At 44.5% G+C, this 14,640-nt stretch overlaps 1 protein-coding gene across 2 annotated transcripts in view; it reads right to left on the minus strand.

Moving 5' to 3' along the window:
• Positions 1-2,390: 2,390 nt before the first annotated feature.
• The window catches only part of F13A1 (coagulation factor XIII A chain), a 274,594-nt gene continuing 262,344 nt past the window's right edge, over positions 2,391-14,640 (minus strand). For both annotated transcript variants that reach the window (XM_029590598.1, XM_029590599.1), the window contains exon 15: positions 2,391-12,233. In XM_029590598.1, coding sequence (XP_029446458.1) covers positions 12,080-12,233 — 154 coding nt within the window. In that variant the 3' untranslated portion in view covers positions 2,391-12,079. The remainder of the gene's footprint in view (positions 12,234-14,640) is intronic.

The raw sequence follows: 14,640 nt of genomic DNA on the forward strand, positions 1-14,640 counted from the left end.
AACTGAGACTGCTGTATGTGCACACACCAAACTTGTAACTACAAAAGAGGCCTACTGGGGATTTAGCTTCAAGGACCCCTGCTGTCCCAATATATGTGAGTCTGCAAAACTGCTTCTTGGGTATGACTCTACAATCTTGGCACACCTGGATGTGGGGAATGTTTTTTTTACCATTCTTCTCTGTAGATCCTCTCAAGAACTGTCAGGTTGCCCTAGAGGGCACTGTAATTGTGGGCTAAAAGGTGCAGCAGCTTAAATCCTATGTTCTGCACCACCTTCAGGGGTTGGTCATCTAAGGCAATCATTTCTCCAGTTCAGCATGCCACCACCTTTGATGCTGCCTGCCTCTTACCCTAGAACAGTAATGTAGAACACCACTCTATCTGCTTCATGGTGGCTTGCCACAGATGTGGACATGGGGGCTGCCTGCCTGCCACCTTACTAGGGGAAGGTGCTTGGAGGAGAGGTCAGCTTGGGAGATGGATTTCAAATTTTCTGTAGCTATCCTGCTATTGCTTGAGTGGAAGACAGGGTCCCCGGACTAGTACTAGTGGCTTCCTCTGAAACCAGTGCTAATGGGTATTAGCAGAACTTGGTTCCTAAATTTGCAGCTGAAAATTCACCTAAATTTAGGGTCTTAAAAATTAGGATCCTAAATCTAGGTCTGCTATTCATTTGCCTAGATTTAGGATCCTTAGGTGTCTAGTGCTGAATATCGGTATTAACCACCTAACTTTTTTGCCCACTCTAACTCTATCCATGTAGCTACCCACTTTTTAGATTCCTAAATTTAGGAGCTTAGGGAATCTAAGAACTTTAATTTAGAAACTCAGTACTAGCAATTTTTTTAAATGGTCAATTTAGGAACCTAACTGCCAAAGTTGGGTACCTAAACCCTTTGAGAATTGACCTGATTCTGTCTGCAGCACTCTTACCCATGTTTATATTACAATACTCAACAGAGAAATTACAGAATTTCCTCTGTCGCAGTAACATCAGGCAACAGCCCTCCTTGCTTTCGCCTTCCTTTATTAATTTTTTTATCAGTGTTTTCTTTCACTCTCTGAAAGTTTTTCAGAATCAGAACCTCTCTGTCTGAAATCCAACAGAGAAATAACAGAACAAAATGGTGACTGCTCAAAGTTAAGTTTTTCATTCACTAATCAGATTAAATAGAGATGTCGTCATGCTGGGATAGATTGGTTGCAAAAGATTTTCACTATGATTAGTCCTCTTCCTTTCTTGTCCATTTCCATTTCCATCTCAACTCTGCTTTGTTTGGCTTGGAGAGAAAAATAAATACAGCTTTCTTTGCTCCATAGATTATAATGTGTCCGAAAAAGAATGAAATGCAAAGTTTATGGCATTTTCAGAGGGACTGTCCATTTGTTTCAGAAACAACAAATTAAAGCAAAAATGGACTTATTTGTCATGTTTTATCCATTCATTTCAAATGAATGCAGAACTATAGAGTACACCCAGCAGTTGGCGGTCCTCCACATATGGTAGCAGGAACCTTTGCTGAGGTGACAAAGAAACCCATGCCTTTTCTCTTCACTTTCTGACAGGCCAAGTAAAGGACTAAAATGGGTGTCTGGTTCTCAGCCCAAATTATGGAAAGGGTAACTCTATAATAAAAGTCATTTTCTCCTCTCAAAGGTGAATAACACTAGATTTTTATTGCTATGGATCCTAAGAGAAATAGTTTAAGCTATCCAACTCTTGAGGTAAACTGAATTGTCGAAAATTATTTTCTGTATTTTAGAAAACTACTGAAAAAAAATGACCCATTTTCATTGAAATAATATATTTACCCAAAACATTATATGGGACATTGATTAATATGTCACTCGGTTCAGAAGAGATTCTCTATAGTGCTTGATGATTCCACAGCATGGTCTGTACAGCTTCATAGCTGTGGTAGGGGAAAAGAATAATTGCCATCAAACACAATTTTAAAAATTAAATTGCATCCTACTGGAGCTGAATGTAATCTATTTTCTGATCTGTATAACTACTTAGTCAGTTAAATATCTCACTAAGGGGTCTGTTTGCTAAATGTTTTTTCCCATTATGTGTGTATGGGAAGAATGCTTAGTAAATATGGATCTAAGGGAGGGAACAAGATTTCTTGAGTAAGTTTAGTCTGAGTATCAGAGATGCAAGAAAAGAGGTGAAAGTCAGTTGGAGTTGAGCTTGCCAGTGTTAAGAAGGTACACAGAAATAAAGGATCAACATGTCCTAAGCTCCACTGAACAATATGAAACAAATATTTGTGGCCTCCCTTCTTCCATGTATTAGAGAATGCTAAATAATGCTGCCAAGGGAAGTAACAGTAAACTATTTTTCATAGCATGAGGTTTCTATGACAATTAATAAAGCTACTCAAATGTCACTAAGTTTGATCTTTATTTTCTTTGTTAGTCTAGTACATTTTGTTTATTTGAAGTTTCTAGTACACCATGGATGCGACAAAGCATATTTGCATTCAGTAGCAATATACATACATTTAAAATGAGATGCTGTGGGATTCGGTGGGGAGGGAGAAGCTGCTGTATATTATAATATGGCAATATAAATAGTATTTCCACATGTAAAATGCTGGCTAGTAGTAGAATAATGCAATGAGCTCTGTAAGCCCATACCCTTGTAGATGGAATTTCAGGTTCTAAAAATATATCAATCCTACACAGCCATTAAAAAAATATTTAACAGGAAAACTTTAAGGGTGTGCATGGAAACAATTTTGTTTCGTGTCATGTTCTTTTATTTCGGATTTATGACATGTCTATCATTTCATTTTCTTGGGTCCACCATTTTGTTTTATTTTTACAACACGTGTGCTTTTCTAACAGCACACAGTACAATGTTTTAGCACATTGCTAAAATGACCAAACGACATGAATTAAAATTTGGGGCTTTTCTTGTGTCATTTCAGATTGGAGATGACACAAAATGATGCAACTGATTTTGCTGTTGTTTCATGTCATTTTAAAATGACAGCACATCCCTAGGAAATGTAAATAAAAAATATAAGGAAAGTAGCCTAGATGAACCACATACAGCATTCTGCCTGCAAATGAACACTCTGCTAGTTAGCTGAGATGACTGGTTCAAACTTGTTGCAGCTCTCATACATAGAAGACAGATACACTGAAAAAGACCAAAACTGGCTAATCTGATTGGCAAAGTCAGCTTTGTTGATGTGCATCTCTATTTCATACAGGAGATAAGAGAAGGAGGGAACAGTATGCATTCACCCCTATGGAAATCTTGCAAATAAAATGGCAATTTACTGGATTCCATGTTTCATCTTGTGATCAAGGTAAATAGAACTTACTGTGGGAAAAAAGTTCAGAATCCTATAAATTGTGGTTTTATTTGCAAGGTTTCCTAGGATCCTTGGGTTGAATGTAAACGTTTTCCTTTTTCTCTTACCTCCTACATGGAGGGGAGATAACAACATCCCAAGTCCAAATGTACTCTGCTAATAGAATATATCAACGATAGAAAGCCAAAGACTAGAAATACTCTTCCTGTCATGTCTTCTATGTGCTCACAGGGACAGTAACTTTAAAATAAGCGTGTGAGCACATATACACGTGCGTATGGGCGAGTATGCATGCATACGCTGGAATTTAAAATCATTTTCACAGCTGCATGCAGAAAGGTGAATTTTAAAAGCCCTGCGTGTGCCAAAACCGGCAGATATGCGCACAAGTCGAGACGGCTCACACAGAGTGGATTTTAAAAGCCACCCATGGACGCGCATTTCTCTCGCTGTGTGCACAAGCGAAACATTTCTAAAAAGGGACGGAGCATGGGTGTGGTCTTGGCAGGACGTAGGCATTTCGGGGCCTGGCCAAGAAATGTGTACATAAATATTTGCACATCCTTGTGTGCACCGGGGTCCCCTGCCACGTAAATTTACTTCTGCTATGAATGGCGTATAAGTATTAAAACAAAAAAAATATAGGATAGTCAGTGGGGTTTTTTAGGGTAGGGGCTAACAGGGGAGAGGGAAGGCTATTAAACTAGGCAACTATAGAAGTCCTATCCCTTAACGGGGTAAATTGGGTAAACTAGCTATGGCGTCGGCTTGTGTCCCTTGTAAAATCCCCCCACTTACAGGTAGATGTGGTATTTGGGTGCACATACGTGCATCCATTTAAAATTGTGCACACATGCACGGGTCCAGCCTATTTTATAACATGTGCATATACATGCGTATGTTATAAAACAGATGTATCTGTGGATGCAGGTCAACAAACCTGTGCACAAGGGTGCCTGCGCACCTGTTTAAAAGTTATCATATGATTTAAAATATGCCTACTATGCATAAGTGTGCTCTTAATTTTAAGCGATTACGCGAGTAAATGTATTTTGCATATTTTCCTTAGGACTCTGTTGGCTGATTTTAAAACATGCTGCCATGAGGGACATTCCCATTTCCCAGTACTACCACTCAGTCCACCAGTATTCCTAGTCTATTTCAAGGTCATCTAGCCACTCTGGTCCTTCCACTCCCCCGTGTTGACCCAAATCCCTCACCCATCAATTTAGTCCTAAATAGAGATTTATGCAGACTTTCACCTCATGAAGAGCAGAAATAAACATGTGCGGCTAACAGCACCCTACGCGCCGCGGCCACCAGATTTAAAATACGGATTTATGCACATAACTCTTGGCCCCAACCTGGAATGCCTATGATGGGCCCTAACTCCACTCCTTTTTTTAATATGCACACGCATATATACGTGGAATTTACGGCTTTTAAAATTCAAGTTGCTCACACATGGCCCATACACTCGTTTTTATGGGCCTTTTAACACGAGCAACGCTTTTAAAATTTCATCCATAAGTGGATTATTCTGGAATACTGAATGGACAAATAGAGGTTTGTTTGTTTTTTTGTATGAATGAACCATAGTTGGAGAACTGAACTCTATGCCTTGATTTTTTATTTACAAGTTTGTTTTATGACCATGAACATTTTTTTTGTCTCAGACTATTACCAGTAGTGTTCATTTGCAATTAGATCTAATGAATCCTAAAATTGATTTCAATTTTCTTGAGAGTCCCTGAAATAGGGTTTGTCTATCTCACTTTCCTTATAACATTTAAACCCTGCTATCCCACTTACATCAAAGATAATATGGCCTAATATGATTCAGTGGTGCTTTGCTGGTGAAAGGAAGCCTGCAGGTGTTGTGGTACCTAATGGGTTAAAAGCAAAGCATAGTTTCACCAAGCCTTTAGAAAAGAAATAACTATAAATTGCATAATGAAGCAGCATTATTTAATCAATCTGAAGTTTGCATCTATTTCTTTTTATTTCCTTCCATGATTAAAGTTTGCCATACATGCAGTTTGATTATGTGCCCTGCCTCCTTCCCTCGCTAAATCTGAGGGATCTAGCAAGCAGCATTGTTGCTGCAGGTGCTAAGATAATTTTATAAAACATTAGAAAAAGTTGGTCTCAGGAGGAGACACAAAACAAAACAAACAAAATTCCACAAAGCACAGCTACTTCTGCATTCAAATGAAAAACTTGCCTTGAAATATTTGGACATTTAGACTAGATGAGCTGGTCTGTGGAGTCTCACAATACCTTTAGGGACCCCTTAGGTTGCCCACTAATTTAATGTGTCCCTTTTAAACAGGGCATATTTATGTGGAGTATAAGGAGATGGTATGGTCCATTAGCAAGAGCTCCCCTCTCAGAGTTTGCCAGAATGGATGGTTCCTGCATTGGTATAGAGTGTTCTAGATCAAGGAGTCCTGTGAGGTACTGGTGAGGGGGAAGGAGCAGTTTTTTGTCTCTCTTTTTCCTGCAGTGAGCTGCAGGGGGCTACATGGAGTACACAAGTAGCACAGGAGCTGTCGGGTGCTCGGGGGATTATCTGCAGACCCAAAGGAAAATGCGTGTATGTTTTCTCCCTATTTTAAGAAAGCTAAGGATGGGAAAAAAAGTGTGAAGTTTTACAATCCCATTTTTCTTCTCTAGTGTCCTAAGGTTGTAGACAGGAAAAGGCATGTTTCCCACTGGAGTTTCTCAAGAATGGATAGATTCTTATTTATTTATTTATTTTTAGCTCAAGTGTGTTGCTTGTGGAGAAGGACTTTCATATTGATTTTGGCCAGTCAGTGTGATCAGAAAAATGGTATACAATTTGGGAGGAAAGGAATCGGCGCCAATGAGGTGCAGCAAAGGAGAAGGAGGAATATTTGTTACCCATCCGATCTCAACCTTAGGAAAGAGAGGAGTAAGGAGATTTGTCCTGCTAATGAGTACTACAGTCACTGGAGTTCAAGTACCAAGGAGTGTCCTAGAATGGATGGGGTATTTTAGAGCCTGTTGAGTAGGTGATCCTACAATACAGAAGCAAGAGAATCCCAAGAGAATGTGGCTTGTGACAGAGTAAATGGAAGAACCAGATTCATCTCCAAGTAAATGCACTCTTTGGCAGATTGTCACTAATAAAGACATTTTATTTTAGTAACATTTATTGCTGAAGCACCATCTAGACTGAAAAGTGAATTGTCAGAGAAACTTTGACTGGCACACTGAGCACACCCAGCATGCCACTATCCATGCGGCCACGTGGGGTCCCTCTTCAGTCTCATTTTTTTCCATGGAGCTTTCATTTCGCAGTTGTGGAGCTCTGCTCTTTTCATCTTAGTTTTTCATTAATTCCTGGTCGATTACCAACTTCCTGCACTGAAGTCCCTCTTCTTCCCAGTCGGTGCCTCCCAGTAGGGAAGCGTGGTAAGTTTTTTTTTCCTTGCGGTGGATTCCTGGCAGTGTTTCTTGTCGGTGGCTGCCGGTCATCAACCACTTGCCGGCTCTTTTTTATGGCATCATCCGGTTTTTGCTGATGCTTCCAGTGCCCGTGGACCATATTTATCACAGATCCGCACGAGGTCTGTATCCTCTGCCTGGGGTCATCGCACAGAAGTCTGAGGGTGTTGTCTTTGTGATCAAATGACCCCCAAAGGCCGTTGGGCCCATCTGGACAAGATGGAGAAATTTTTCGGGTACAGAAAAACTGATCCATCGACTCAGGCATCGGGGGCATCGACACCGAAGGGCTGCGGGAAACCTATGTACATTCCCCACCAGGGCCCTCCCAGGAGAGAGGTGCCGGTGATAGGCTGTCATAGGTGTTGTCCCACTCGAGGACGTCAGGATCATCATCATCTTCCACAGTTCCAGGGAAAGACCGAGCTGAGCACCGAGGGAAATCCCAGAAGCATCATCACTTGTCGCCATTGTCAAATGGCGCTGGGCTCGGGTCGGAACCAACGACTGTGTGATGGCCCTGAAGCAACCCTGTGGTGAGGCAGCATCGACCTCCATCGAACCCGGGAGTAGTAGGTGTTCCTCACCGATACTGGTGCTGGGCATCGATCTCCCTCGGGGCTTCATAGGAGATCCAGTGATGCCTTCTCTTCCTCTTCTCTTCAGTGGATTTTCAGGAAGAGCTGGACCACAGAGTGCAGGTGATCTGAGCCATGCAGGGCATCGAACCACTGGATTCATTATACTTCCACCGGTGCCAGAGCTAGCATCTGTGATGCTGGTGCTGCTGTTGGAGTGCCTCAATGTCCTCCTCTGTGTCTTACCGATGCAGCAGCTACCAGTGCCCGGGGGTCCATTGATACTCCAGTGGCCACTGATGCCTCCTCTGTCTGGGGTGATTACCATTGTGGATTCCTCTGAGGATGAGCTGTCACAGCCCGTGGCATCATCAGGGTCCTTAGTGCCGTGTCCAGTGTTTCCTGGTTTGGTTCCTGGTCCCTTGGTTCTCCCGGTGCTGTCAGTGCCCTTGTTGCCTTTGATGCCCTTGATACCCAGGTCTGGGCAAGGGCCCACCATGGGGGTCCCCAGAGGACTTTAGTGAGGAGGATGCCCTGTATAACCAGTGGGAAGATGATTCCTCTGAGTCTTCCTCTGATGGCTCAGATGATCTTCCCTCAGACCTGTCCCCTCAAGAGGAGAGGTGCCGGTCTTCGCTGGAAGACCTAAGAACATGCCATACTGGGTCAGACCAAGGGTCAATCAAGCCCAGCATTCTGTTTCCAACAGTGACCAATCCAGGCCATAAGAACCTGGCAAGTACCCAAAAACTAAGTCTATCCCATGCTACTGATGCTGATGCGGGCTTTGTCCGGGCCATGGCGGAAGCCATTCCTTTCCAGCTCCTGAAGGAGGATGCCTGACATAAGATGCTGGAGGTCCTCTAATTTGTCAATGCCCTGAAGGAGGTGGTGGCTGTTCCTGTCCATGATATATTTAAGGAGTTAGGTTTTAAGAGGTGTCAGCTCCCACACCAGACAATCATAGTAGACTATTGTAGTCTATTTGGTACAGCAGGCCTTAGGTTTTAAGAGGTGTCAGCTCCCACACCAGTCAGTCATGGTAGAGTCAGCCCTCAAGAAGGCCAAGTGTTCCTGCACCCACGCTTCTGTGCCTCCAGGTCGGGAGCACAGGGCATTGGATGCCTTGGTTAGGAAAATGTTCCAGGGCATGATGTTAATCGCTCATATTGATTCCTACCAGCTGTACATGACCCAGTATATTCGGAGCCTTTGGAAGCAGGTCCAGGAGTTGTCTGAGCACCTTCCCCAATAGCAGCAGGATGCATTTTTGGAAGTTACCCAGCAGGGCCTGGCGTGTGGCAAACACAAGGTGCGGTCCACCTAAGACGTGTTTGAGATGGCTGCTAGGGTAGTGGCAGTGGGCACTGGCGCCCGAAGGATGGCGTGGCTTCGAGCTTCTGATCTCCGACCAGAAGTCCAGGAAAAGCTTGCAAACCTGCCCTGTATGGGTGAGAACCTGTTTGGGGATAAGGTGAGGGATGCTGTGGCTCAGTTGAACGATCACCATGAGACCCTCCAGCATCTCTCGGCTAGTACATCAGACCCACTGCCTTCCACCAGAAGATCTTCACATCAGGGTCCCAGAAGATCCTTCTATTGCCAAAAGAAATGCTACCCTCCTGCCTCGCATGCTTGAACTCTACACGTGAGCTCTTGGGGCCGCTCTAGGCAACTGCGGACCCCCAGACCTCAGCCGGCAACCCAGTAGAGCCCTGCCACGGGGTTTTGACTGGATGCAGGGGGAGCATAAGCCAATTCACCACACCTTCAATGCCGGACCTTCCAGTCAGAGGTTGGCTGCGGTACTTTGCAGACCGCTAGCCACACGTTATCTCGGACCAGTGGGTCCAATCCATCATTCCTCGAGGGTACTGGCTACCCCTCTGGGATGTCCCCACGTACTCTCCTCTGCGCCCATCTTGGGGTCAGTCCTCCCATCAGGAGATTCTCTTGACAGAGTTCTCCGCCCTTGTAATGGCCAGAGCAGTCTAGCCCATACAGGTGCGGCAGCAAGGGTGGGGATTCTACTTCTGCTATTTCCTGATTCCAAAGAGAACAGAGCGACTCCGCACCATTTTGGATCTGAGAGTCTTGAACACATTTCTCCAAAAACAAAGTTCAAGATAGTCTTACTGGGCACTCTGATTCCCCTCCTGCAAACAGGAGACTGGCTTTGCTCCCTAGATCTCAAAGACACATATATTCACATCGAGATCTTCCCCAGTCTCAGAAAGTATCTGTGGTTCCTCGTGGCGAGAGGCACTTCCAGTACAGGGTGTTACCGTTTGGCTTTGCTTTTGTCTGGCAGTGGTGAGTGTGCATCTCAGACCGCAAGGCGGTCCTGATTCAGACCAACAAACAGGTAGCCATGTGGAATATCAACAAGCAGGGAGGCATGGGGTTGTTCCTCCTGAGTCAGGAGGCTGTTCAAATTTGGTCATGGGCGCATTCCCAGGGCATTCTGCTCCGAGCCATGTACCTGGCCGGGTCAGAGAATGTGGTGGTAGACTGGCTGAGTCAAGCATTCCATCCCCACGAGTGGTCCCTGGACCAAGCAGTGGCAGATTGCGACTTCCATCTCTGGGGGATCCCGGATGTGGACCTCTTCGCCTCCCCCTGCAACAGCAAAGTGAATCATTTCAACTCCCTGTAAAGAGGAGATGGCAAACAGATTCAGATGCCTTTGCCCGCCATTGAGGCAAGGGCCTTCTGTATGCATAACCTGCACTTCCCCTGGTGATGAAGGCTCTTCTGAAACTCTGGCAGGACAGGGGGATCATGATTCTTATTGCCTCTCATTGGCCAAGGCAAGTCTGATTCCCACTCCTGTAGGTTTCTCTCTCTCAGAGAGCCGATCAGTCTGGGGATCTCCCCCAACTTGATTACACAGGATCAGGGCAGGCTGCACCAACCAAACCTCAGGGCATTGCCTCTGATGGCCTGGATGTTGAATGACTAGTTCTGCAGCCCCTTGACCTCTCTGACAATGTGTCTCGGGTCCTGTTACCTTCCAGGAAGCCTTTCACCAGGAAGTCTTATAGCCTGACGTGGAAGAGATTTTTCATCTGGTGTGAGGGCCACGGTTTGGATCCATTCTTCTGCTCCATTCCGAAGTTGCTTGACTACTTGTTGCACCTTTCGGACGCTGGTTTAAAAACCAACTCAGAATACACCTGAGCGCCATTGGGCTTACCACCAGGGTGTTGACGGTTCACCTGTCTCTGTGCAGCCCATAGTGGGATGGTTTGTGTGGGGTTTGCTTCAGCTGAAGCCTCCCCTGTGGCCTCCTGTTGTGTCCTAGTATCTCAACGTGGTGTTGGCTCGGCTCATGCGAAATCCTTTTGAGCCACTGCGCTCCTGAGATATGAAGTACCTGACCTGGAAGATTATCTTCTTGATTGTGGTCACTTCAGCACGCAGAGTCAGTGAGCTTCAGGCGTTGGTGCCCTATACGAAATTCTTTCATGATAGGGTGGTATTGTGTACTCACCCTAAGTTCCTGCCTAAGGTGGTGACTGATTTTCATCTTAATCAGTCAATCATTCTGCCCACCTTTTTTTCCCAGGCCTCACCTGTACCAGGGCGAACAGGCTCTACACAGCTTGAATTGGAAGAGGGCCTTCTTGAATGGATAGCAGGCCACAGGCAGTCCACGCAGCTCTTCATCTCATTCGAAAAGAATAGGTTGGGAGTTACCAAGCAAATGCTGTCAAACTGGCTGGCGGATTGTATATCTTTCTGCTATGCGCAGGCGGGTCTTCAGCTTGGAGGCCATGTCAAGGCTCACTTGGTCAGAGCCATGGTGGCTTCAGTAGCCCACTTGCATGCGGTTCCCATAGCTGAAATCTGCAAGGCTGCAATGTTGAGTTCACACCACACTTTCGCTGCCCATTACTGCTTGGACAGGGATAGCCGACAGGGATAGCAATTTGGCCAGTCTGTCTTTTTTGGGTTCAGGCTGTCTCCCTCTGCTACCAACAGCACCTATGTTGCTATATCCGTTGGCACCTGGTTAGGTGCATGTTGATCATACCTGTTGTTCGGGGACAGCCTGTAGCTATCCATTCACCCATGTGTAAGGACTATCATCCTGCTTGTCCTAGGAGAAAGCAAAGTTGTTTACCTGTAACAGGTGTTCTCCTAGGACAGCAGGATATTAGTCCTCACGAAACCTGCCCACCACCCTGCAAAGCTGGGTTTCTCCTATGTTTGTTGTTTTATTTTTTCGTAATTCTGTTACGAGATTGATGAGGGACCCTGCGTGGTTGAGTGGATAGTGGCATGCTGGGCATGCTCAGTGTACCAGTAAAAGTTTCTAGAAACTTTGACATACGTTTTCTGTGCTGGGTTCCATCCGATGATGTCACCCATGTGTGAGGACTACCATTCTGCTGTCCTAGGAGAATACTTGTTACAGGTAAGAAACTTTGCTTTCTCCCACTTGCATGGGAACTGACCTGTACCTTGCAGCCCTCCTAAACAATAAGAGCACAGGAGGGGAGGACTACATACCTTTCAACTGGATAAGTGGTATAGACCTGTAATTATATTTTACCAGATTTTATTATTTAGTATCATATTAACCCCATGCCAAGCTCCTCTTGGGTGAACTTGGTGGGTTGAAAACAAATCTTTAAAATGTTCAATGTATGAGCAAGCATGAAAATAATAACCATTGTATATAGAAATCAAGGTTTTATGTGGACTGTTCGCTCAGAATTTCTAGGTCCAATTCGCCGTAAACATGCCGTAAGGCATCACAGTCCAGGCTCGCAATCAACTTTCGCATTCCAGCTCTCTTCGGTGAGCATTTTTCCTCCCAAGTAAAAGAGGAATTCGTTGGCATTTCACTGAAAGAAATAAATGAATAAATACAATTAATTAAAATATATACACATACAGCCATTTTTAATATTGCTAATTCAGACAGGTACGTGGAAAGTCTCCACCTGAGAAACAGAGCTGTTTCTATAAGAGGATCCCAAATTTGCCCTTTACTAGTGTAGCGCCAGTGGTTTCAATGGACCCTGTATGTACTGTGCAGTGAGTGATGGCAGAGGAGGAGTCAGCACTTTAGCAAAACTCCTGTGCCCTCGGGGTACAATGTTCTTTGGGGTGGCTTCCTGGCTATGAGAGGTTCTTTAGGTCTCTCCTTCCAAGTGGAGAAGTTGTTCTTTAGGGGTTTCACTGGCTAAGCAGTTACAAAAAACCCTGTTTTCTTCCGCACTACAGTTCCAGTTTGTTTTTTCTGTCTATGCACCACTGTTTTAATGTAAACCAGCATGATGTGATTTTATCATGAATGCCGGTATATAAAAACCTTAAATAAATAAATTAATTAATTAATAAGACAGGTGCTGGTATAAGATGGTCTCTCTAAGGGGAGAGAATTGCCTGTCCTGCCTCCTTTCCTGGAGCGGTGACTGAGGTCCAAGATCAGGATGCCCAGGCCTTCAGGAGAGGGGAGATCTTGTCTTAGGATCTTAAGAGGGAGTCCTGAGATTTTCTTGAGGATTTAAGAAGTCCCTGAGAAAAGGGAGTTAAGCTCCATACTTCTTATTCTGTACTATGGAAATTTCTGCAGAGGTTGAAGACAGAGGACAGTACTGGGCTGGAGTCAGAGAGAAAACTGCCGAACCAGGAAAGGCCCTTAGAATTACTTACTGAAAAAAAAATGAATCAGAGAGACTTATCTGCTTTTAAGATTTTGAGAGAAGTGGAGAGAGAAAGGAGGAGACTAGCACCCAAGGAAGCAGGTACCACTGGAAGTGCCTGGGAAGGAGAGGGTTCTTAACCCATAGAGCATACTTGCCCAGGGTGTGCAGCATGTGCTACTGTGAGATTTTTTTTTTTTTTTTAAATGCTTCTGGACTTAGTTTATTTTTTTCTGTACGTAATGATGCACTAAACCAGGGGTGAGAAAACATTTGAGCTGCAACCCCCCTTACATTCATGCAACTGGTTGGGGGTCTCTCCAAGATGGGTTATTGTACATATACATATATATATACACACACACATATATACATACACATACACACACACACACAGCACTGAGACTTGACAGCATAGCCACTTTTTCTGCCCTGATTGGGCAGTCAGTGTGCCTCTCTTTAGAGTCATTGACGCCCCCCATGGGGGCCCGCCCCCAAGCTTGCTCACCCTTGCACTAAACTGTAGTGTATTAGTGATGGACTTTTGTTTTCTTGAAATCATTGATCAGTAAAGGATTATTTAGTTTTGAACAATAGCTACTGTATGAAGTGTGGTATTTTGATCCTGGCTAGATTGTTTGCAAAAGAGCTCCAGAAAAGGAAAAACCCCTTAGGGCCTTGAAAGACTGATTCTTTTACCCCTGTGGCAGAAGAACCACCCCTGGAGTCATGGATCCTGTGTTTGCCCATGACCTCCCTGTGCCCAGGTAGAAGCTTGGGCAGGGATTACATTTTTCAAAATATTTAGGGTTGTGTGTGTGTGTAAGGGAGTCACAAAACTGTCCCTTATTAAGAGGCCTCAGAGAATCATCAGACCCTGAGTGTGAGGGACTTTTCAGTAGGAGATGACAGTAATTTAACAAATCTCTTATGCCCTCGTGGTTCAGGGTTGTTCTTTGTTGGTTATCTCTCAAGAGAGTTACTGGCGAGAGTGGTCTCTCCAAGGGGAGAGGTGTGTCTGCTCTGTGTCTTGTCCTGAGAAGGTGTCTGAGGCTCACGTTTGGTGGAGGGGGATAGGGGTCAGGCCTTCAGGACCAGGGAAGTCATGACTTGGGATTAAAGGGTGGATTTATATGTCTGTGCTAAGGAACCAGTGAAGAGATCTAAAAGGAAGTGGGAAGATAATTCCTAGCTTCTTATCTGTCTGAAAAAGGATTTCTTCAGGAGTGATTACAGAGAGGATTTATCTTTTTGGGGAATGAGAGGGAATGCATCTTGCAAGGAAGAGTCCCTTAGAGTTGCTGTCTGAGGAATTGTCATTCATTGGCTCATCTTTGTCTTTTGTTTAAAGAGGAACATCTACTCTAAACTACTGCATTCCAGGATCTGCATCAGGGAGGGCTTTCCTAATACCTAGTACCTACTGCCAAGGATGTTCAGAATTGCTGTTGACTGAGACTGTAATTTTTGGAACCTTATTTTTCTGTATTGACTGGGCAATTTTTTGTCATCTGCAAATTTGATCACCTCACTCATCGTTCCCTGAGGCACTCCAATGTTTTCCTATCTCCACTGAGAAAAGTACATCGCCTCCTATCTCATG

The sequence above is a fragment of the Rhinatrema bivittatum genome, chromosome 2 (genome assembly GCF_901001135.1).
Source record: "Rhinatrema bivittatum chromosome 2, aRhiBiv1.1, whole genome shotgun sequence".
Classification (NCBI taxonomy): domain Eukaryota; kingdom Metazoa; phylum Chordata; class Amphibia; order Gymnophiona; family Rhinatrematidae; genus Rhinatrema; species Rhinatrema bivittatum.